Source organism: Antrostomus carolinensis, unplaced genomic scaffold (assembly GCF_000700745.2).
Source record: "Antrostomus carolinensis isolate BGI_N321 unplaced genomic scaffold, ASM70074v2 scaffold2555, whole genome shotgun sequence".
Classification (NCBI taxonomy): Eukaryota; Metazoa; Chordata; class Aves; order Caprimulgiformes; family Caprimulgidae; genus Antrostomus; species Antrostomus carolinensis.
In genome coordinates, this window is record NW_010318250.1 from 25,637 (window position 1) to 51,422 (window position 25,786).

Sequence of the window (25,786 nt, forward strand, 5' to 3'; positions counted from 1 at the left end):
AGGCAGCTGGTGCTTTGCACATCTGTATCCCTGACTGTGGAAAGTCTTTGCACTCAGCGCCTCCTGCACCAACCTCTGGTACGGTTTTCTTACGAGGTTTTTCTCTGCATATTTCAGCTCCAGTGATGAACATTGGACAGATCTTCACTGGAGCTGTAGCACAGTCTCCACCATGACCATGCTTAGATGCTTTCTCTTCATTTTCTCCAAACTTTGTTGTCTTTTTTTTTTTTAACTCCAGGGAAAGGCACCTCCAGTGTGGGAAGTCAGATGAACTTACAGACTACTTCAGGTTTTCCTGTCATGAGTAATAAATGCCAGCACCTCTTTTGGTCTGACAGAGACCTCTTCGAAGAGCATTTAATTTTAGACTGGTGATCAGAGAGGGGTTTACCTTCATGTGCTACCAGCATAAGATTAAGCATCAAAAGTTGTTTATTTGTTTGTTTGTTTTTTAAAAGAACACTTTTTTTCTTTTTCTTGAACTATTAATTAGCACCATGTATCCTTAATGACTGCAAAGTAAAATTCTAGAAAGCGAGGCAGCTTCTCTGAGGGAAAGTTTCTTTAAAATTGCTTTGTTATGCATGACTATTTATGATGGTCATAATATTTGTAGTTCCCCATCTGGTTGCCCATCTATACACACATTACCTTGCAGCTTGTTTGTCTTTTTATAATCAATACCTTTCATTGCATATTCGCTCTTGCTTACTCCTCTATCTAACGTAAAAGGAATTGTTTTGAAATCATGTGACCTAAGTTTATTTTCTATTCTAGAATGCATTAATAATTTAAGGGAATTTGTGGGATAGCTTTGCCTCGTGTTCACTCAGCAACTGTTTGGTGAGGAGGAAGTGTAAGCGTGGTAAGGCTGGCTGGTCTCTACTGTTATGGGCAATATTTGGTCCCCAAGATATTTCTGGGAGGTTCAGGGTCTCACAATGGCCATTTCTGCTGTGCAAGTCCCACGGACTGCCAGCACTTCTCTCATGGGGTGCTTCTCAGCACTTCCACACATACTCTCTTGAAAAATGAGAATAGAAGATGGTGATTTTGGTAATTGCAGGTATTAAGTTGCTGAATAGAGTCAGTGCATGAGCACACCTTCTCAAATCCCAAAATTCAGGGGGAAGGTGTGAGTGTGCCCAGCTCTTGGCATCAGCCCATGTGTCCTCTTCCCGGGAGCCCTCCTGAGGTGGCCACTCTCCCATGTCCCCAGTGCCATACCAGTACCGTACCCTCCGTGAGATACTGGGGCTGCTGCACCAGCTCCCAGTGTGGTGCCTGCACATCAGGGACCCAGCCGCAGCAGTCAGAGGATCCTCACTTTATTTTGCTCAAAATCTCAAACCAAGTATTGCAATTTTTTTTTTCTCCTTTTACATTGAATTATTCAGAGGTTGAAAGGAGTAAAATTAAAGATTTCTAGACTAGTGACGTTTGGAATATAAGAAAGATAGCAAAATCTATTTCATTTGAACTCTAATCTCTGGTCATGTATAAAATGAATAAAATGCAGTAAGTGTGGAGAAATATGATTTATAACAGCGGCTGAAGTCTGGCACTGAATACCCGAAAATGCCAAGATTGTATGTCAGTCAATTTAGCAGTGCAGCGGTGAAGGTGGAGAATGAAATGAAGGCTTTCTCCAATGATGTAATCTTTGGGAAAACTGACAGATGAAGAATTATTTCTAGCTCAAAAAAGATAAGTGCTCAGCCAGTGAGAGAGAGAGAAGACATTATTTTAATAATAGAAGTTGGGGATATGCATTTCTTCTGTTGCACTTTGTGTTTCTCTCCTTTAGTGATGTGTAACTTATTTTAGAATTATTATAACAAACACCAGTGTCAAGCAAGAGATATTGGACCATTCTGAGGACTGATAATGGGACTTCTTGAGCTGTTTGCTTCTAACTGTGCTTGAAATACAGCCAAGGCTAACTGGGACTGAAATTTCTTATCACCTGAAGGCCCTTTAGTGACCCAAGTGAAAGGGTTTGGCGGGTCTCAGGACACTCCTACTGTGGACAGACATCCACACTGGAGAGCAGCACATCACAGCTGAGGTCCCTGTGAGAAAGCTTCATCCATTCCATAAATTCTTCCACCAGTTTATGGAGATGTAATTAGTACAGAAGAAAAGTGAAAGGAGAGGTACATGCAGCTGGTTCCCATCTCTCCATCGCTGTTACCTGTGTTAACAGGTCCAGGAGTGGGAGGACCCATCCTCGCTGTCACCTGAAGGTGGGTCACAGCCTTGCCCACATCTCTGGCTGCCCATCCACCACCCTCCAATCTGCAGCAGGACACACATTTCTCGTCACCGTGCTGGGAACAGCTGCATGTGCTGAATATCCAGCAAAGAACAGGAGCAGATGAATCCAAAAGGAGACAGAACTTCAGCGTATTTTAGCAGAGGACCTCACCTCAAATGTGACTGTCCTTGCAAGACTGTTCTGCTGGCACATCCTTCGGTGCCAAATTTCTGCTTCAAAGAGACAACAGAATTCAGAAATCTTCATAAAGTCAGTTCCAGGGAGTCACTAATTTGAAACAACTTTAATCTTTTTTTGACTTAAGACAGGGCCATCACTGTTCATTTCTTGGCTGAGCAGCTCCCATGTGATCCTGAGAAGCTCATGGGCATCTTTATTGGCTCTGTAACTGGTACAGGGCGGAGTGATGGCTCTTTCTTCCAGCAGATGGGGAATCTCTGCCCAGTATAGTCTGTATAAACCATCTGACTTGTGGGTTTGTCTTTGACGCTGCTTCCATTTCTCTTTTAGCCATCTGATGCCCTTTGAAAGCAACAATGTGCTTTTCCATCGCTGCTCTGTCCAATTATCTGGATAATTTAATTTCCTTCTCAATAAGCTGCTAGAGTTTCTCTCAAAGGCTGGAGAGACAATATTTCTCCTCCTTCTGCATCTGCATCATAACCCTCAGAGCAAGTGCTTTAACATTTGGTATTTTGAGTTATCACACAAGTTATGGATATGATCATAAATATTTATTTTTTCTGATGTATGCAAGTTTCTTGCGTGAGGAAATTCTTATTAGAAGGGAACAAGCTGTATGAAATATTTAGCTCAAATAGCTAAAATATGTTTAAAATACATATGTTTACTTCAGTCTGCACGTTTGCCTGTGAAATGCAAGCTGAAAAACTGGATGTGTCGGGTGCTCTTAAGACATGGAAATCTCAGTTGGCTTTGGCAGCGTGACTTCGGAAGGAGCAGCTTTATAGTGCAGGCAGAGGGAATTGAAATGAGTCCTTTTAGAGCCGTTTGCTGCCGCGCTGTCTGCCTTTGCATCTGGCCTCTGCAGGCTGTATAATCTTTCACAATATGACCCCAATTTTCCCTTTGGTCCACTGAGCCTTCTGCTGCTGGAAACATGGTGAAACGTCATTCATCACACCCATGACCTGCATAACTGGGGTGTGTAATGCTGTCCCGGCCAGGCTGGTCACCACCAGGAGCAGCCAACGTGCCAGTGTTTGTGAGCACGGCCGAGGATTTATCAGCGTTATCCCACTCTGGCTCTTTCCCCCGATGATACCTGTGCATCGCTCCCTGTCATGTGTTGCCGTATCGTCAGGAGGGAAGGAGATCCCATCTGGTATGCTTGTGACGAGGGGAATTTCACGGTGCTCTGGGCATATTCTTCTCCCAAACCTCTTCGTGATGTGACTTAGATACTTCTGTTTAGAAACAACAGAATCCCAGAACTGCCTGGATTGGAAAAGCCCTTTAAGCTCATTGAGTCCAACCATGAACCCAACACTGACCAGTCCCCGACTAACCCATGTCCCTCAGCACTGTGTCTACACAACTCTTCAATCCCTCCAGGGATGGGGACTCCACCACTGCCCTGTGCAACCCCTTCCAATGCCTCAGAACCCTTTCAGCAAATAAATTCTTCCTCACATCCAATCTAAAATGCTGTTCATAGCAACTTGGTATAGGTCCTGAGGCGAGGTGGACTTGGAGCTGCAATGGTGGCATCTCCAGAAGCATCCAGCTCCTTGATTTGACTTTGATTTTGCCCTCAGCAAGTTGGTCTTTTAGATACTTCTATTTGAGGCAGTCTCATTTTGTTGGTATAAATACTGACCATGCAACTTCAGCCAATTGCTGTCACAGAGCATCATGGCTATGCAGATGCTTTAGCAAAGCACCCGTGAAAGTCCCTGTGAGCTGTTGAAGTGATGTGCCATGCAGGGACTGCTGCCTCTCAGGGGGGTCCTGCTCCATTGGGGTCGTTTCTATGGGCTCTCCAGGTAAAGTAGAAAGGTCTTTGTCTCTCTGCAGATATTTTTGAAGCTGGTGCATGTCAGAGAGAAGAGTGTATCAGTAAAGTAGGTGGCATGGTGTTGTTGAGGTTCATGGAGGTCCACAGGTTGAAAGGGTGTCAGTTGTAAGTTGTGCAAAGCAGGCAGCAGCAAGGCTGTGCATGATCACATCCGAGTCAATTTCTAATTGTTTCTAGTCCTCAAAGCCAGCATTTACAGAAGCACTTCTTCAACTGATGCCCTGTGTGTTTACTCGTGCAGGACAATTGAGCAGTGTCATTAATGTCATGCTTCCTGCCCATGGCCATGTTGCTTTTGGTCACCTTTGGAGATGAAATTGTGGAAGCTCAGCTGATGAGTCGATGCTGCAGAGTACATAACACGTAAGGCTTGGCTGGTTTCCTGAGGAGATTGATGACGTTTTGGTTTCTGCTTTGATGGTGGCAATTCTTCAAATCTGAATCTTTTTGCAGCTCCTCCCTTGTTCTCTTGGTAGGAATAATAATTGTCTCCAGTTAAATGCATGAGAGAAGCTCACCCAGGCACACAATGGTTTTGTGGTGATCTGTTAGTTATTACTTCTGTAGTTTGTCTGGAACTCTCAGTTTCTGTTTAGTGAGGATAAAAGCAGAGACCACATCTGAAAAAACCCCACACAACAGCCTGTGAAATTTAGTCATTTTATTATTAGCAAAGAAAAAAAAAATCTTTCAAAGGCATTTGACCCTGTTGGAAGAAAGAGTTGTCTTAAGCTGCCCTGACAAAAAATAATAATAATAATTTAAAGGCAAAATGTTCTCTCCACCTGTGTGAGAAGGTTTTCTTCTGGGCTTACCAAAGTCCCCACTGTCCCATTGCTGGTGTACTGGGCTGGTGGTGGGTGCCCAGCCAGGAGCTCGGGCTCTGCACCCCCTTGTTACTGCAGAGCTGTCACCACAAGGTGCAGGTTCTGCTCCTGCCACTGGATTTCAGTGCTGTGCTGGTACGAGCTCTTGCTTCCTGAGGGCCAGCAGATAGCTGATGACCTCTTGAAAGAGGGAGATGTGGTTGTTATGACTGAATGTAAAAGAAAAGTACTTTGTGGAGCTGCTGTCTAAACTTTAATCTTCTTTACTCTCCTATCTCTGAGGGAACTGAGATGTTACTCTGTGGGTCCTTGCTGTTCCCATGGAACTAGGTTTGGTTTTCCATTACACTGAAATACATCCACAAAGTTAACCTGCAGGTTTTTTTCTTCCAAATGTAGTATTTTGAGCATTTCCAAAGGATGCTGACTTAATAGGCCAACTATTGTCACTGATGAAAGCCATCCAGCCTCAGGTTCTGCTGCAGCCAGTGAGATGGGTCCTCTCAGGCACACAAAGCTCCTTGTTGAGCTGTAGAACAAACATGGGGTTTTAGCTTGAAAATCAGTTTGGAAAGAAATAAAATAAAATGCCAAGGGGCTGCACACGTGCCCCAAAGCCTCCATGTCCCCAGTGCCATCCGTACCACTGCGCCAGCGCTGCGCAGCCCCTCTGCCAAGCCTGGCCTGGGCACGGGGAGCGGCTCGGATCGAGGGGTGTTCCCAAGCAGGGAGTGTTTGATAAGCCACCCTGGTGCTGTCAGCCTGCAAAACAACCAGCCATTACAGGGAAATTGACTGAAACTGAAATCCCATCATTTCCTTCAGTGTCACCTTTCGTATAATTACTAAGCACGGAATTTGTGATTAAATGGTATGACTGATTCCGTGACATTCCCATAGACATTTCACAAAGGCTATTTGCATGCCTTGCTATTTTGTACAGTAATAACTGCAATCAGCATAACTACTGTGATTTGTTTATCACCCGTCCCTTGGGTAGCATCTGTTGTCATTTGTAAAACTTAGTGAGCCTCGCGATTTACACGCCGTTACCTCGCTCGCGCTGCTCTTGCGTTGAGTTTCTGAAGCACGGTTGATGCTCACCTCTGCAGAAGAACACTGTTGTCTTCCACGTGCTGTGAAAAGTACACAAAGAACAATGCAACTGCACAAATACGCAGAATTCTGTCAAAATCTTGCAAGAAAAGTAGATGTTATATCTTCCCAACAGGGATCAAAGGGTGTACATATCAATCAATGGAATTAACAGGTTGAAAAGTGAGGAGAAAGGAGCGTATTAAATAATCATCCATTCGTACCCTTGAATGAAAATGGTCCTGAGGAACAAGCACGTCTGATCACGTTGTTGATGGTCATATCGGAGTGTCCATGTACCAGGAGACCAAATTAAAGTCATGCAGGGAACCCTGGTTTGATGTTACAGCACTTGACTGCTTGACGTTGCAGCCCGTAGTGTGTGTTGTACAGAGTGTGTGTGTGCTGGCGTGCGCGGGTCTTTTTTGCCTATAAAATATTCAAATGCTATAAAAGCATGATGGAGTCCAGTGTGGGTCATGTCAGTACCGTTAGGAGCAGGATGTTAGAACAGTGAGTACATGGTCACTGTATTTATTAAGTGACCTCTTGCAACTGGATATCTCTGTCTTCTGGATCAGCTTAGGGACATGGTTTAGTCATGGTTTAGGGCTGGATATGTCTGTCTTCTGGATCAGCTTAGGGGCATGGTTTAGTCATGGTTTAGGGGACTCAACAGTGTTGGTTTAATGATTGAACTCGATGACCTTAAAAGTCTTTTCCAATCAAGATGATTCTGCGGTTTAATGATTGAACTCGATGATCTTAAAAGTCTTTTCCAATCAAGATGATTCTGTGATGTGCCAGATGTTTGCCCCTTTTGTCCAAAATACTGGTGTCCACAGGGTGCTTTTTTTTGTGGTGTTTGGTTTGATTTTTTTTTTCCAAAATAGCATTAGCTTAAAAGAAAAGGAAACGGCTTTCCCTGAGCACTGCCGAAACCTTCTAATCTAGGAAGAGACTTTGGGGTTTTTTTCAAGCTGCTCTATTCTCCAAAGGGTACTTCTAAATGACAGCTTGAGCAGATTATGGCGCTTAAAAGGATGGGGATGGAGGCAGGGGTCCTGGAAGTCGTCAGTAGATAAGCTCCAGGGCGGTGTGGTATTATCTGCAGTTGAACTGGTACCATCCAAGTGAAGAAAGCCAGTGGATGTCTGTATCGGCGGGAGCTGGAGGCAGGATCCCAGGATGTGCAGGGGCTGCTGGAAAGCCTCAGTGGGGCATGAAAAGAGGATTAGTGAGCCAGGTCAGTGGAGAGAGCTGACAGGACTGTTTCACACATCATATTTTCTATTTCTTAGATGACAATGACAGAAGTGCACAGTCCTTGTGGAAAGACGTGGTTCACTGGATAAAGTAGACGTTGCATGAAACTTCCATAGATCAAGCTGGCATTGGCATTTCCAGACAGGGTATTTTCCCAGTTGAGGGTATGGTGCTGCCAAAAGGAGGGGGTCACACTGGGGGACCTTCCCCCCATGCGTTCCACACAGGAGCTGTGGCTGCAGCCTCTCCTTCCTGCCAAAGCCTCCATCGGAGGGGCTGAAAGGGTCTCACAAAGGCTGAAGGCAGCTGCTGACTCTTCAGTCTCTCTTGAGTTTGAAGAGCTTTAGCAGTAGTTTTAGGGGTGCTTTGAAACTGGAGATTTTTTGGGACATCTGCCCTGCGTCCTGGCCATAGCCCACCATCATAACAGCAAGTGATGCCCTGTGAGAAATGCCATGTAGCCCCTTCTTGTCTGGGCACCACCTTGGTTGGAGGTAGAAGGGCAGTGTTTTTTCCTAAGCAAAACCTGTGTAAAATCAAGGTACAAGAAGCAGAGGTTTCCCTGGAAAACAGATATTTTCCTTTTTTTATTTGCCTTTAAAATAGTGTGGCAGCTTCGGTGGGTATGGGAATTAAACACTCAAATCTTTTTACTTTCCATATTTTTGCAAACATATAATGCAGTGGAAGCTAATTTTAATTTTTATTTAGAAATGTTTCTCATTCTAACATTTGCACAACGTAATGTAGAGAATGAGATGAAATCTTCAGATGACCTGGAAGTGTCTTCTGGGAGGTTTATAAACTGTCTACTTCATACGCAAGAACATTTGTTTTAATTCCTACATAAAAGTGAGATAAATTGGTTTGTGATTACACAAGTCCAAAAATACCTCAAGTTATCACTTTATTTCCATATTACAAAATACCACAATTCACTGCATAATTAGAAAGCTGAATTAGATAAAAGGAGCAGTTGCTCCTGATTAGACTGTGAATGCAAAGCATTAGCCTACAAAAAGTATTTCTGACGCAGAGAGAGACTTCTCTAAGATCTGCAGCTACAAGTTCAGTTATTATGGCCCAGCAATTGGAAATCCATCTCCTGGGTTAGCACAGAGCGAGAGGCCTGATCCTGCAGGGCTTCACTGCTGAGAATAAACCCAGCTCATGCAAAATCATCCATTGATATAATTTGTTCTATAAAAATTGCTGCTTATTAGATGTGTGTATTCAAGACCAGTCTAATTTTCTCTCAAGGTTTTGAAGGTAATTTTTTGTCATTTGCATGAATAAAGCAGGAATCTGAAATCCATGGAAATCTAAAATTCAAATGGAAATCCTTCCTGTAAAATAAATGTTAAAATGGAGGTGCCTTTGCATGTGAATGACATCCTTAGGGCTGAGTTTTCTCCAGTGCACTGCTTCAAAGTCTGATGCATTTGTAACAGCACTGTGATAAGTTTAACATTAAGTTAAAAATTGTCAAAATTCAGAGGCTGCTTGAGAGAGAGAGAAAGAGAGAGGTGTGGGTGAGGATGACCCTCCAGAATGACTTTGTCCTTGTGACATAGCAAATGTGGCTTGAAGCCCTCCATGGGAGTGGGCTTGCAGAGACCAACTCTGCATTCATTTTAGAAAGCTCTGCTTTCCACTGGCAATACTTAGCTCAATCCCAGTTCTCATTCGTGTCAAGTTCGAGCATCTCTCACTAAATCTGCATCTTAATTTCTTAATTTGATCTCAGGTTTGGAAACTATCAGGTTTCACCAGCCAGCTGTAAAAGGCATGCATGAATTATTAGACTCCCATTGTCAGTTAAATCTTATCCTTTGTATTTTAAGTCACCCATTTGCATTCATCTGAAATGCTTTCAGGGAGTTTATCAGAAGAAGTGAAATAAGAAATGAAATAGTTTCACGTAAACTGCATTTTTATGTTTGAGTGGTAAAACCACAAAGCACAGATAAAATACATAAAACTGAGGCTGTGCATAATAAGCGTATCTATTAGTTTCCCTTATCTTTGCAAAGCTCCCGTTTGTCATGAGAATCATTGTGTGTCACTCATCTTGCCTTGTTCTACAAAAGCTTTTTTCTCCCTTTCCTTTTATCTCCCATCAGCGTCTCTAAGGTAGGAAAACTCGCTGGCGTGGTGCTGCAAAAGACCCTGTTGACTAAATAAACCTTGAACCTTCAACCCCTTGATAGCAGAAGGAAATAAAAATTAATACCGGTGTGCACTTAGACAAACACGTTACTGGTGTTCTGCTGCTTTTGCAATCACAGCAGCCTGGGATAAAGGGAAAAATCTTGGGTCAAACCATCCCCTGGGTAAGTCACCTCCAAGCAAGGCCAGGTCCCCACTGGTGCAGCCCATGGAAGACCACGCCAGGAAGCCACCGGCCATAACATGTGGCTGTGGAGGTGCTCGAGCTCTGGTGCAGCAATCACCCACAGTGGCTTGGAAAACCTGTGCCCACCCACCCAAAACACCCGTGTGGGGTCAGGACAGCGACCGGCTCCGGTGGCAGATTTTTGGCGGTTGCTGTGTGTACCTGGGCAGGTTGTGTCCCCTGTTCCAAAGGAGCTGTGCAAACTGGATCCTCTTCTTCTCTTGGTGTGTGCGATCTCCCCTTGTTCTTATCTTGTCTTTCTGAAAAGAAATGTTAGTTTTGTGTATCCACCCCACCAGCTGCTCCAGAATTTGGAAAATGCCACACGTGGGTAACGGATCCTCCTGCTGAGGACCCTTTTGAAAACTTCTTGCTACATAGTGCTTTTAAAAGTGGCTCTTATTCAAAATGCATCTTCCTTCTGCTGTTCTAGGGTTTTCTGTTGCTGTCGCACGCAGTGTGTCTCTGACATATGTGTGTGGTGATGGAAAGTTATTTTGTTTAACTGACAAGTTCATGGAAATTCCTATGGGGAGCTGTTGTTTCCCATGCTAAAGAAGTGGGATTTGGGTGGAGAAAATCTGTAATCAAAGATAAATAGGCTATTTCTGTCTGTGGAACATAACCAACTAATTACCTGTGTCATGCTGGCAATGCAGTGCCATTAGCTTTTATTTTCGTTTTTTTAATTATTATTATTTTTTGCCCTGTGGTCCAAATTTCTACTTTCTTTATAAAGGTTTCTATGGTCTCAAGAGTTAGTTGCAAAAACATTACTGTCTACTTTTCACTGTATGGCTACTTGAACAGACTTCCAGCGAGTTGAAGTCGTTTGAGACAACTGCTGAACAAAACACGGCTTTGAAGTGCCAACACATCTGCATTTGTGGCAGAGCTCTTCCCTGACGTGCATCTTCTCCAGCCCTGTAGCAACGTCGATCTCGTTCAGTGATACTGCTGAGGAGATGTTCTGTGCCTGTCAGGTTTAGTTACGTATCTTGTGTATAGAAACAGAGGTGATTCTTATTAAACACGTGTTTTAGGGCTGTGCCCGTTTCAGAATGAACCAGCAGGACTGCAGACAGGATCTGAGCAAGATTTCTTCCCAAGTGTTAGCAGAGACGTGTGGTCTGAATGCAGAGCTGGGAACCAGACAGTCCCGGGGTGTAATGTCATTTGTCCAGTGTGCAGCCCACAACATCTTCCTGGCCTTTAGAGGTGTTGGTACCTGCAGCTCCTCTAACAATTGCAGGAGCTTTTTATAAAGTAGAAATAATAATTACCTAAATTAGCAAGGGTAAAAGCTGTTGATGACTTTTGAACGTTTTGAAGATAAGGAGGGTATCTTCCTGTTTATCCTTTGTCCCTTAAATGTTATATTTTATATATTTCACTTCTAGCTATTCAATTTATTTAATAAATATTTAAGTCTGTGTTATTTATATCAATGCAATGCACTTGACCCCGACCAAGTTACAGCTGATTTATGTAAACATGACTGAAAGGAGGATCAGCTCCAAGGAAGCAAATACATTGTGAACTGTCTGCTCTTTTAAATGTTCTTATAATATAAATAGACATAGTGCTTATGTACATAGAAATAAATATATAGAGTGTATATCTGTAGTGTATCAACATTCAACTGCAGGATATAAGGAGAGGAATAACCAGCCAGGTACTAACTCTGCGGGCAGCAGCACTACCTGACTGTGAAAAATAAACACTGTATTTCACAGCAGTGCTCTAAGATAAATTCAGAGCACGATCCTGCAGCCAGGAGGCCTTCAGCACATCACCACGCTCAGTTTGGAGCATCTCACCGTGGTGAAGGACCAAGGCAACAGCGGTGTCCAGGTTAGGGGGTGACAGAAGAGCCTGAGATCTTCCCAGCAGCTGAATTTGGGAGAAATTACCCCATTATCTGTCAAATACCAAGGGGCAACGTGGTACCATGCTGCTCTATAGAGGTTCTCCAGAACACAATAACTATTTAAATCTATAAAAGAAGGTAACAGAGGGTGTGGTGGCCACTTGCTCTCTGTGCCACCAGGAGAGGACAATCAGCAGCTTCATTCAGGTACAGACCAAACGTTTTAGTGCTGGGCAGGGGTTTGGTCAGGAGCTGTGGAAGCTCCATCAGAGGGTGGGTGTAGGACGTGGGCAGACAGGGTGATCTGGCAGAGGTAGTTCTGGTGTGAATGGAACACATTCCATTTCCTTGGGCAGGGCTTGAGGTGACCCCTTGGGCTCCCTCCCAGCCTGGAATGGTGCAGCTTGGCCCAGCATCTCTCTTCACCAGATGGTGGTTATGTCCCAGTGTCCTGCCTTAGGCAAAGTTTCTGACAAGGTCGGTGTCGTTTCCTCCTGAGAACGAGCAAATAGAAACTGTGGAAGCACTTCAGTTTGTGCCTGTCTGCATGGAGACACAGCCCTGCACAGCGCTTAGGGTTTGATGTTTTCTGTAAGGCATTTATTGCTTCCAGTGCTGATCTTAATCACCAGAATAGCAACTGTTATGTAGATAAAACTGGCAAGTCTGGAGACATTCATATTCTTCTAAATATGGGAATTTGGAAATACCTGGGCAGAGTCAGCATTTTACTCTGCCATTATATTTATTCATGGAGTTTTTCCATCAGAAATTCAGACTGATTAGCACTGAATAGGAGGAGAAGAGGAAATAGTGTTCAGAAGAAATCGCTCTCGATGTGTAATGATTTTCCCATCTGTATGGATTTACTGTATATTTAATTTTTGAAAAGGATCCTCAGAGACTTTGCTCGTTCTTCAGCTCCCTCACACCTGTATTGTGCGATCTCTGTGCCTCTTAACTGTGCCTAATCCTCTTAAGTCATGAGAATTGTTCTAGTTTATCTATTAAATATGTCCTCTGAAAATATATATTTTTTTTAAAGTAAAGAAAAAAAAGAAGCTTTTTTAGCCCTGTATATTTGCGGACTATATTTGAATCCTTGTGGTTTCTTTGAATACCCATCTCATGGCAGTACCTGTTCTCTGACTTACATATATACTAATTTTTCATAATAAGCATAGCTGAATGCCATGAGAACACAAATCATGGTGTATTCTCTGCAGAGTTATTTCAGTGAATTGTAGAGAATTGGAGTATAATAAAAACAAAATAATTCCACCTTCCTCAAGTTTTTTTTTAAGTATATTTTTTATTAATGTCTATTATTATAGTTCCCCTTCTATAATGTACAGTAGACCTAAATTCAAATTTATACCAGCATTATTTCAATCCAAATTTGATCTTCAGTCTTTAAATAAAGAAGCAGAAGCTATACCATAAGCATACAGTAGAAATTGTATTGTTAAGAAGGACACTGAAAGTTTTGAGCATCCAAAGAGGCTGTTGATATATCAGGTACCTGACATGTGTTGGACCTCGTGGAGGTTTGCAGTGCAAAGGTCTCAGCTCCCGCATCTTTGGTTGCAAACTCATTAAAAATTGCTTTTAAATGTTTACTTAATGTTTGAAAAACTGCAACCTCCTTCCCAGTCATCTTATTTGTAATAGTGTCTCATGTGTTGTGTCTCCTAGCTCTACATACAAACTACCACACTTACAATATCCATGAACTTAAGTGCTTCAGTGGCCCTGGGGATGCTTTACATGCCGAAGGTGTACATCATCATCTTCCACCCTGAGCTAAACGTCCAGAAACGGAAACGCAGCTTCAAAGCTGTGGTCACAGCAGCCACCATGTCGTCACGGCTCTCGCACAAACCCAGCGACAGGCCCAACGGCGAAGCCAAAACAGAGCTGTGTGAGAACGTAGACCCAAACAGTGAGTACTGCTCCTCTTCTCTTCCTTGGCTGCTGGGGGGTTTGCAGGCACTGACCAATATCTGAGGGTTAGGGTCTTTGTATTATTTGTTCTTCTCAGTTAAGGATTTTTGATACCTCCCATGTATTATTTTAAATTCTCTGTTTCCTCCTCACTTTTTTGAGTTGTGCCAATCGGTAGCAGCTTCTCACAAAGTGTTTGGTAGCTCGTGAGTAGCTCCTTCTCCTTCCCCTCCTTGGAGTAAGACATCAGCAGCATCCTTGAGTACCTGACCCTTCAACCTGCCTCAAACTCCAACCTTCCTAACCCTGGCAGGGGCAGCTTCCAGGATGGATGGAAGGACAAGTACCAAACTCATGGATAACTCTGCTGACCTGAGTTAGAGTTTTGTTTCTCTTAAAGTTTCTTTACAAAATATCTCACCATCCTTGGAGATTCCCATTTAAGGATTTTATCCTGTCCTGTAAAAGTGAATGCAAATCTTACCACCGATTTAAAAGGAAAATAGATGGAAAAGACGGTCCCAGTTTCCTCAGTGTGCAGAGCATGGTGTATTGTAGCACGAAATTACATACTGAGGCCATCCAATTTGATTTGCATTTGAATCTGGAAGGAGTTGAGGAAGGAGACAGCTGCACAACTCTGTAGCGTATGGGAAAGGTTTAGGCCCGTCTGCAGTTTTTGTGCAAAGCAGATCTGGATGTGGAGAAATGGTCTCTCCGTGCCCTGATCCGCTCATCCCTTCGCTGCTGAAATCCCTGCCACTTCCCCTCTGTTAACTGCATCTGAATATCTGCCTCAAAGCAGAAGCTCCGCTGTCAAAGCACAGTGGAAACAGCCAGCAAAGTATTGACACAGCACTTCTCCTCCCTTTATTTGCTCCTGGAGTATTTTTTTCTGAAGTCTTATCATGCAGGTATACGAAATATATTCTAACTGGGGAAACAAAATTTGGCTTTGGAAACGGAACGAGGTGAACTATCTGAGCTGATTCTGACATAAGAGAGTAAGGAAATGCTTCTCATAAATGAAGGACCATGTTGTGCCTCCTCCAGTCATGCTGAACAGAGCTCTCACTGCAAGAGGAAATAAATGTATTTCCTGCGTTGGGGTGTCACCCAGCAAGAGTGGGAGCTGCAGAGTCCTCTGCCAAGTCACATTTCTGTTAGGAAATATGGAAATACAGGCTGAGGGGAAGGAACCCGCTCCAGCATCTCTGCTCTCCAAATCTCCCCCTCGCTGGGATGCTCCTGCTTGTTCCCACCCTCCAGTGTGCAAACTCCAACCGCTCCTGGAGGTGTTGGGGCAGCACCGCTCCCCGAGACACCCACTGGGAAAGGACCTGGGAGGATGGAGGGAGAGGAGGAGGAGGAGGAAAGGGAGGAGGGAAGGGGATGTAGAACAAGCTGGGGAAGGGCAGGTGGGTGTGTTGCTGAGCTGCATCTCAGTACGTGCTGTTCTGGTCAAACGGGTTGGAATTAGTTTCTCCTCCAGAAAAATCAAAATCTAAAAATTTCCACTCAAAGACTTGAACAAGAACAACAGAGAAGTTCTGCTGATGAAATGTTCAATGTAGAAGCAGAGGCAGACCCCTGTGGGAACTCCAACCTGGGGGTTTCTCCTCCTGGTCTTTCTCCTGTGCTGCATCTTATTGCTGGTTTCAGACTTCTGAGAATATTCCCCCTCGCCAAGAACAGTCAGATTTTTCCCGGGGAAGGAGATCTGCTTGTTAAAAAGAAGCATTGCTCACTTAACCTGCCATATTCCTGGTAAAACACACCATTTTTTCAGTCAGGACTATATACTAGAATATGTTTTTAAGAAGCAGGGGAAGTAAGGGACAGGATCCCTCTGCTTGCCAAGACCTACCGCTCTCTGCCTTAAGCATCCCCTCTTCAGTCCTGGTGGTGTTAACCCCGATCTAAAGCTGGGGTGAAGTCCACTGGGACCAAAACCCTCCCAACTTCAAAATTAGGGTGCGTGAAGGAAGAATGCTTTCTCTGAACTCGTTTGCTTACATGCAGGATTCTAAAGCATATAAATTTGTTCAACCTAGCCAGTCAGGAAATGTGCAGTAGTATTCATTTATACGTCTTTTTCCAAGTGCTGGGCTTTTAAATGTTTTTTATGGTTTGGAAAATAAATGTTCTTTTAAATATTTTAATTATTTTTATATATATATATATATGGTAACATCTGTTCATATTATCAGCTGCATCTACTACTACTATTTCATTCTCTGGGTATGTGTGTTAGTAAAAATCATTAGAAAATCAAATTAAATAAACTGCTGCTGTACTTAAAGTATTTGGGTACATTTAGTCTCAGCGTAGGTGAGTACTACAGTTAATGGGAGCTCTCCTACAGCATTCAATAGGTTGCCAATTAACCCCCTAATCAGGCAACATTCAGCACATGTGTCTACACAAGTAATTCATTGAATACCTGGAATGAGCTTCTTTTTAAAAAAATATTAATATTTTGTCTAAAAAACCTGTTTGCATTCTGGCTTTAGGTGGAAAAATTGAAAATGATAGTAATGAGCTCAAAAAAAGCAGTGTCATCGGAGCAAAACTCTCCACATTTTCAAAGACATTTTGAAAATGGTTTCTGTAAATAAATAAGGTTTTGATGTTTTCATAGCAATTTAACTGAGGATCACAGGGCTGGGAAGTCCTCGTTGTGAGCTCTGTGCCAGGCTCCTCTGAAACTCACTACGTTAGGCTGAAAGTAAATTAATTGAAGGGGATTAAAGGGTGATTCTGATGCTCATTAGCACTGTGCAAAGCTAGCTGAGATGAGATGCAGATCTGGCTTAGCTACCAAGCGTTTTTTCATAAGTGCCAAAGTACAGTTGGGTTTTCCACTTTGATTTTCTATTGCATTTCCTGGTGATGCCTCTGTTCATGGCTTGCTCAGGTACTGGAGACTGGAGCTGCCATTTCCCTTGAAAATACACAAATATTTCCTGTCTCCTAAGAACTGATTGACACGGAGCCACCAGCATGGGACTCATGTACCTCCAAACATTGGGGAGTTTGGTGACTGAGCACAAATTTATGGCCTGTCCTACTTATATGCCAGAGTCAAAACCAAAAGCAAAATGTGGATGGTTTTGCAGAAAAATAGCCTTGAAAGAAGTGCGTGTGAAACTGGAAGGACTACAAATTACCCGAGAGGCTTCCTAAGAGCAGGTGGTCCTCAGCAGCGGCACTGAGCATCGTGTAGAAACGCTGGACACAACTCTTGGGTGGTTTGCAGGAATTTGAGCTTGGAAAAAATGTGCAGAGCACTTAGGAGGGTTGGGGTCAAGGGCTGAGGCTCAAGTGTGAGTGTAAAAAAAGAAACTGTACTAACGCAGGAGGAAAATCACTTGAAATGCAGTGACCTTATAACCCACCCATCATGAGGAAGAGGGACTCGCTGTGTTACAGGTTTTTATTTAAGATATATGGGCTGGAAGAAACTCCACAAGTTGAGCTCCCCAGCCAGGGCCTGGGAGGACTTTCATGCGGAGTGGGATATATTAAGGCCACGCTTTTCAATCTAAAACCAGGTTGAAAACTCTCTGAACCATTCCAGTTTGCCCTCTGGCACGCGCATGCTTTCACTCATTCAACAGCTTCTTCCTGCTACTACATGTTTGCGGCAGGTTCAGATGAGCAGCTTCCATCCGTGTAATGAGTTCATTCTGTTCTCATGTGTCCTTGGTCAAATTTCACACTATTTGAGAAGTCACTTCTCATCAAGCTTGAAGTTGAGCAGATAGTGAGAGCTTCTGCTCAGTTCTCCATGTTTCTGCTGCAAGAGCAGAGTGTCAGACCATGAGAAAAACATTTGACCCTCCAACCCATACTTAACTTACATTGAGATTTCCATGTAATTACACATTTTCTCTAGCATCTTGTGGTAATTCATGGCTTTACCAAACAGAGCAACAGGGAAATAAGCATCTGGGTGCCTTGCTAATTAGGTTTGCTAATGAGCCACATGTCCCTGGCACGGGCTGGACAAGCAACCTTACTGGAAGGGTGTTTGCTCTTGAAGCAGCTGGGAGAGGGAAGCCTCCAGGGAGCTGCTCTTCTGGGGAGATGCTTTCTTGCAGGAACTGGGGTAGGGTCTTTCAGGACCTGGCAGCACAGGGAGTGTTGGTCTTCCAGAGTCCACATTTCTAATCTCCTGGGAAAAAATCTCACAGGCTAAGAATGGCTGTGGTGAAATTTACCCCTTTTTTGTTTGTTTTTTTTGGTTTTTTTTTTCCTGCTATCCCAATAAAGCTCCAAGATCAAGACAAGTAGTGCAGAGTAGCCCAGTAGTACCCAGTACTGAACAGGAGATGTGCAGCATCTCTGTGGCAAAGGCCGAGTGCATCAATGTGACAAACAACAGTTGGAAAGACAGAGCAGCTCTGATGGGAGGGACAGCTTTCCCCGAGGGGTTTAGTTGAGATTTGTTGAGAAGTGGCAAAGGAAAGGTGTCACCATGGACTAGCCAGAAAACTTTAAGGTCTAAAAACTCATAATTTCCAGTCTCATTTTCAATAGTGTTATAATATTGTGGATTTCTAAGTTAGCAGGTGCTCTGAGGGCTCAGTACCTGTGCAGCCATATTCGAGATGATTTTTTCTCTTTCTCCTTTATTTAGCATTAAGTGGAGCTTGCTTGGCAGTTGGTTCAGTTTTCAGTGAAGTGCAATCGCTGCCCGTTGTCCCCAAACAGACCAGGCACCATTTGCATGTTTCCACGTTCAAACGGTGCTTTCCTGTGCGCTGTCAGCTCCTCTCCATCGCGGCAGCAGCGGGAGCAGTGTCTGTCCATCCTCACTCTTCTCCACGTGTTGACAATGGACGTTGCCTTTGTGGGGTCCCATCAGTAAACTGTGGATAGTGTACGTGGAACACAAGCATCTCCTGTCTCGGACAGACATGGCTGTGTGAATGCTCCCCTGCTCTGCCCTGGTGTGTTTGTGTTTTCATTCCTGTTCATCCCCAACAGCCCTGACATCACGTTGCCTCTTCCATCTTTCTGAGGAAGAAAACTAAAATGGTTGTTGCTGATGCCGAGGAACCTGAGGGTGGGTGAGGAAGGACTGGGTGGTCTTAAACTAAATCCAAAATGTTCCAGAGTTTGTTCAAGGGAGAGGGAAAAACAATCAATCAAACAAACCCCAACCCATCAGCCAGACCTGCTCTGTTTTGAGCAGCTGCTCCCATGTTCAGAGGTACCTGAGCTTCTGTGAACTGGTTCATTTATTTCTAGCCCAGAGTTAATTTCGTATATTGGCGTCTCAGCTTTCCACTGTGGCTGCCCTAATCTGGGCTCTTCAGTTGGGTTAATGTCGTGGCCTCCATGACAGGGCAGAATTTTGAAGAGTTTATTGTGAACAGACCTATTATACATACCAATGTATTTACTTTTCCTGTAGACTGCATACCACCAGTAAAAAAAAAATCTGTTACTTGGTACACTCTTCCACCTACTGTATAGCTTTTGCCTGCTTTCCAAAAAGGTAAGGAAAAATCTAGCTTCTTATTACTTTATTCTCAAATTATTATTATTATGATATTATTATGTGCATAAATAAATGAGGAATGTGCATTAGTGCAGCTATGTTAAAACAAGTGTCTAACTTCTTAAAAATTGTTCACGTATCAATTACTAGAAGCTCCCACATTGAAGAGCTTCCTTGGAAAAGGGAAGAGCCAGGACCTGGGTGATTTTAATCCCTGTGCTCTGCCCCAGCAAACCAGGGAACGGGTGGTCTTCTACTTCCCACCAGTGGAGGTGGATCCCGGCAAAGCCTGTGAAGATGTAGATATTTGATAACAATTTAAAAAAGGAACAAACAAACAGTCAAAAGTTAATTATGGCAATCAAGACCAACAACTAACCAAATGTTTTCTGAGTCATTTTTAGCAGCTCTACCAGCAGGGTTGCCTGGCAGCGTAAAAATAACGTTTGCTAACATATGAGCAATCTTCTTTGGGGTTATAAATGGCTCAAAAAATTTTGCAAAATACTTTTTTCACCATGGGTGATCCCAGTGACCACTCCTGAATAACCACGAGTGAACAATTTTTGAGCGCTGGCTTTTTCTGAGTGTTGTGACTGCCTACGTGGTGATCTTGTGAGCTAATTCTGTGTTTGTGACTTCATCAGCCAGGACTCACTGCTTGTCTAGTGAAATTAGAGGAACGAGAAAGCATTTGATATTGGAGGCCAATGACTAACCACCATTAATGACTATTTCTCATATCTGCAATTCCATGGGGGTGCTCTGATGGCTTTGCCGCTCCTTTGGGGCTTTGCCCCGGTACGAAAGGTGCTGGCCTGGTTCCTGTGGTTCTGTGCACTTGGTGCTAGAAGAAATTGCTGTATACAGCCTCCTGAATGTTTAGCTGGTCCCTAATAGGCGAGAACTTATATCAGCAAAGGTAGGAACGTTGCTTGAATTGAGTCTCTCGAGTCATAGGAAAAAAAAAAATACTAATATCTTTAGCTGGTGTAAATTGCTGCAGCTCCAGTTTCAATTCAAGTCGAGTTCTCGTCAAGTGTTCAAATTGCTTTTTATTATATTTGAATCACAGCCGTTATTCTGACTTCCACAGCCCAGGCAGAAAGGCTTCTCTCAGGTGTGGAGCTCTGTACAAACAGGACAACCTGCCTCACCCGAGAGCCCGAGTCAGAGTGGCTGATGGTGGCTGGTGTCGAGGGGAATATAGCAAAGTAGCTGGGGAAGAGAAGGGGCCACTCAAAGTGTTATTGCAAATCCAATGTGAAAGAGTAAAGGGCGACGGTGTGAAGATGAAATTGCTAAAAGAAGATGAGAAGAATAGGAGAGAGATAAAAGATACCCTAAATCTAGGGAGAAATCACTTTTTAGAAATAAAATTTAAAACCATCTAAAATTAAAAGAATTGGGAACTCACACAGATTTCTAAAAATCATTTTTTCCCTGTGACGTGTCAGTGTAACGTAAGGAATTGGCATCTGCAGAGGCACGCACCTGATTTTGTCATCCAAGTCCTATCAAAAACAATTGGCCCTTCAGATCCTTTAAGCAGATCTGAAAATTTGGGCCACACAAAGCTCTGAAAAACGCCACAGTCCAGGACAGTTTGGGCTTGTGACGGTCTTGCCCACACCAGTGCTCTCCTGCATGAGGGATTGTTTTCCATCTCTCACCCGTGTTGCTGATTGCTGCAGCTCCGGTTGCTGTGTTTTGATTTGTTCTTCCAGGAACACAAAACAAGAAACAGCAAGAAACAAAATACTGTATTAAAAGCAAAGCAATGATATCAGGAAAACATCAACTGGGTTGTAAATTGACACTTGTTTTGCTGGTAACATGTTTTTAGGTGGGTATGAACACAGGGCTTAGGCCGTTACTCCAATACCTCCCTTTCTGCTGTGATGCACAGAGCTGCATTTCTAATGCTTTTAAATTGTTTCTGTGAGTGACAAACAGGACTCATTTACTGTTGTGACTGATGAAAATACAAGGCTTGAAAAACTCTATGTGGTATCTGGGTCAGGGGAAAAAAATTGTCCATCAACTGAACAAGGAGAAGAAACATCAAATGCTTTTGTAGGGATATAGAGTCACATTTGGTGCTGCAGAAATATCTGCAGACTTTTCTCCTGATCCGTGTTTACAGATCAGGAGGAAAAGACAGTCCAGTGACTACAGTGCTTGTGATATCTGAAAGACCTGGATCCATCCCTTGGGCTTGTGGAGCCTCCCCCTGCAAGGCTGGTGCCATGGTCCCGCACCCTTGCGCTGCTTCCCAGGACATGTGAGATGCTCATGAATCACAGATGGGATCATGTAAGTCCTGGAAAGACAACTCCTCTCTCCTGCTGCCTTCTGGACTTGATGAGCAAAGACCTCAATGGTTTGAGGGCAGCAGCCTGACACTTCGTGCCAAGGTCAGTGAATTCTTCTTCTGAGCTGGTGCAAAGACGGTGGCTTTCTTTGGCATGTCCCTGCCACACACGGGAGTTCCTGAGCTATGTATATAATCCATACTGCTTAGCAGGGATTTGCTTTGGTTTAAGAAGGACAAAGAAAACTGTGGCACAGTTCTTTTTTCATCTGGGAAGGACATGACTGGTGTCCCTGAGCTTACCGTGCTCTGGGGCTTGTTGGAACACTTATAAAAGCAGTCAAGGAGAGACTAAATGGAGAGCATCCCTCTGCTTTTTTGGTTGGGCTGTTACTACCGAGCATTGTCATCTCGGTTGCTTTTTGCAGCAGGATGGTACTGCTAGTCCCTCCTTCAACACTGAAAGCTGTTTTAGCAGGGACGGTGGTCAAACACTGCAACTCATCAGCAACCTTTTATCATTTGTCTGTCTTTTCTGCTGGATTTCTACAAGATCTGGGCCAGAGGTTGTGTGTGGCTAAACCACAGTGGTCTCATTGCTTTGAAGGAGAAATGTCAATTGATATTGGCTGAGGCTCTGGCCTCAGATTTTCAAACAGCAGCCAACCTTTCCACCTTAGCTCTGTGCCGCAGTGCTCGCTGCGAGGGGTTAAGGACACAAAGAGCAGCAGCCACCTGCTCAGCAGAAACGTCTTCTGAACTTTGCACTGCAGCTGGCAGATCCTTGAACTTTGCACTCCTCTTGAATCCACATTGGGTTTCCCCAAAGCTGGTCCTGAGCACTGCTTTGGGCAATGGGTAGATCTCCAGAACTAACGGAATTAATTTGAAAATGCTAATCACTGTGTCCCTCTGCAAGGGCAGAGCTGGGAGGGTTGGCTTTATACTGAGCAAACCATTAACACCACTGGGGCTGTTGAACAATCTCAGTTGTGTTAGGACTGATGGTAGCTCAGCCGCAGCCCAAGGCAGGGGCTCTCCTCCCAGAGCTTGGGCACAGTGTGCTGCTTCCAAAAGGTTTTCTGTTGCTTTGCAGGTCATTTTTTGCTTGATCTGCAGGCAGAGATATTTGGTGACTGCAAAGTGTTGAGATTGTTTGTAAGGTCTGTGCAGCACCATTACGTGTCTTGGTCCCATCTCTCCTAGAATACAGATGCAATTACTGAGATTATGCTGTAATGAAGCTGTTGTGATGTGAGACCTGACATGGTTACAAAATGATCTTGGGCTTATGTTGAAAGAGGTAAATAGTTTGAGTTGCCCTCTAGTGACAAGGGTTTTCCATGCCTCCCCTTCTCCTGTGCGCAGTCCCGGGGACCCCAGGGCACCCCAGAGCCACCTACACCATCTGGCACTGGGGAATGGGCAGCTCTTTGAAGGCTTTGGGTCCAAATCGTGTGATGTTCTGTAACCTTAGAGTACGTGGTACAGAATAATTATTTTCTGGATTGAAGCGTCATTTTTGTTTTAAATCTGGCTATTTTCATCCTGAGGAAGTGCTCTGTGTTTAACATCACTTGAAGGATTTTCTATTCAGAGGAGACTGCTAAGAAATGAGAAATTGTGGTCAAAAGTGATAAGGAAAAGACTTTGCAGGTCTTCACTGCATCTGGTTAGAATGGCTTACTGAAAAACTAAACATGTATCATAGATTTCTTCTATCGATGATCTGGTTATTTTACAAATATGGCACAGATTTACATCCAAACAAGCCTGTGCAACACCCCAAATTAGTCCCTAATACGTATTTTCATATTTCCCAAGTTGTACATCATTTTATTGACGCAGTAGATTCCACTTTATTTGGCTGACCATGGGTGGAGTCGCGCTGGGGGTGACCCTGGGTGCTGTGGGGGTGCAGAGCCCCAGACCTCGCCCTCCGTCTGTGCAAGAAGCGGTGCAGGAGCGATGGCATCTGCCTCCACCGCCCGGCACAGCGTCACCGGCCACGGAGCGTGGCCACCACAGTGGCACCCTCAGTGCCATGGTCAGTAAATGTTCACCTGCAGAACGGGTCACGGCGCTCAAGCATAACATGGACAAACAAATTCCCTTCCTTTTGTAGCAAGTTTTTTAGTTAAAATTGGCTTTCTCTCACGTTTCTGGAGGAAGGCTCAGGTCTTGAAGAGCACAGACTCCCCCCAGTTCCCTCCAGGTTGGAGAACATGAGTGCTCTGAACTGCAGAAATTTGCTTTTGGGTTAGGAGTTGGCTGGTCCTGTTCCTCTGCAGGAGCTTGGCTTTGCTTTTTGTTTTCAGCTACTTTTTACTGCAAAACCTCAGCATTTTCCCTGATCTCAACTGATACTTAAACTGTTTTTTACAATTGTTTTGGACATGGTACAAAGGACGATGAACAGGTTACCCAGAGAGGTGGTAGAAATTATTCTCTCCCTAACCATCTTGTGATACAAGGGGGTTTGCAATTATCCTTCTTGGCAATGCAAGGTTGGACTCCTCAATGCAAGGTTGGACTCCTCTTATGACATTTCAAACCATGAAGAGTATCCCTCACAATGGATATATATTTTTTTTTTTTTTTTTAAACCATGACAGCACATTTTATGGCTGAGAATACTACATGTTGTCTAAAGGTTTCATTTAAAACCTCTCAGAAATAAGACTTTTGCAACTGTTGCTGGAATGAGACCTAAAAGTAGGTCAGGGGAAGCCAAATCTTCATCCTTTTGACTTGGTTAAGCGTAGCTGGACTCCAGCTACTTATGAGATTATTAATTTTGTTTAAATATTATTATATGGCCAGGAAATTTTGCTGGAAGAACTGTTCTGTGTGCCAGTAACAAGCCAGTAGATGCCATGAGAGCCTGTTTGCAGCATCCAGCCACAGCACGGTTCCTCCTGGGGCCTGTGCCAGGTCCTGCCTGTCTGAGCCCTTGGGAATTGGGTTACTTTCTTTTTATACCTCAAAATAACTACTTTTGATGACACACTTTAATACATTCACATAACTACACGCTCCCATATTAATTATTTTGCAGACTGCCTTACACCTTTGATGACTTATATGATAAAAGACTTGTACATATGCAGGAAAGTGGCAGACTGTTTCCTTTTTTAAAAACTGAAATTCTTTATGCACTTAAACCATCACCTTACAGCTTGATGTTTGCACAATGCTAGGTAAAACACATTATTCCTGGCTGTAAATGCTTTGGATATTAAAAGGTGGGTAGCTAGACATATGTCTTTGAGACACAAATGAGTATTAATTAGTATATTAGCATTAGTATTCTTGTTTTGTTCCATTGTTTCTAGTTTTTTATGTGATTTTTTTTTCCTAGGAAATTTGGAAGAGTGAGCTGTAAATTTTGCATGTGTTGTTATACATCATGGACCAGACCCTCTCGCTTTTTTGCCTAATAAACTCTTAGTGGCGCTGATTTCTCCCTTTGACTAATTTGTCAGTCCTTACATCCTCTCAGGGAGCATTTGTCAAATTCATAAACTGTAATATCAAGGAAAGACGAAGACTTTTGGCTCTCTTGTCTTCCATATGTTCATAATGACTCTCTTTCTCCTGAGCAGGGTGTCACCTTGCCAGGACCCGCTCAGCGCTGTTCTCATGCGGTTCCTTGCTGTGGTCTCTTACGTCCACTCGAATCATCTGTGTTAATGAGGTGACTCAGATAAAGTTGTAGGATTATGAAATCAGACTTGACATTCTCAGCTCAATTTCACCAAAACCACTGGAATTGCCCCAGACCAGGACACTGCGATCTCTGCAGTCGCGTTTCTTTTCTCCCCTACCCAAGCAGCAGCAAACACGACAATTGCATTTTGCAGCTTTCGGGATGTGTATGCTTTTAATTGTTATTGCTGCTAGAACTATAATAACAGTGTCCCCCCCCCCAGAGCAGCTGTGATCTGTAACCTCAGGTGCAAACCTGGCTCGATGTCATCAGGTGCCTTCCAAGCCCAAGAAGGATTTACAAGCTCAGAGCCACAGTGTTGTCTGGCGGCTGAGGATGAAAGTCTGGATGGTTCGACTGAAATAGCAAGAAAAGGGATTTTAGGAGAAAGCAGCTAACGGCCTTTAAGTCAAAGGCTGAAGGAAGCGTACACTAAACTATGGCCCATGCTTTGGCTTCTGAGGTAGTACAGAAGCTAAATTTGAGGTTTCACAATTGAGATGCTTTGCAGATTTCCTTGTTCTTGTTTGCAGTTGGT

The 25,786-nt window shown here is 43.7% G+C and overlaps 1 protein-coding gene across 1 annotated transcript in view; it reads left to right on the plus strand.

Annotated features, from left to right (window-relative positions):
- The window catches only part of LOC104525609 (metabotropic glutamate receptor 7), a gene marked incomplete at its 5' end in the record, with an annotated part of 38,424 nt that extends 19,224 nt beyond the window's left edge, over positions 1 to 19,200 (plus strand). The window contains 2 exons of the mRNA XM_010168814.1: positions 13,468 to 13,714; positions 19,139 to 19,200. Of these exons, the coding sequence (XP_010167116.1) occupies positions 13,468 to 13,714; positions 19,139 to 19,200 (309 nt within the window). The remainder of the gene's footprint in view (positions 1 to 13,467; positions 13,715 to 19,138) is intronic.
- Positions 19,201 to 25,786: the final 6,586 nt, after the last annotated feature.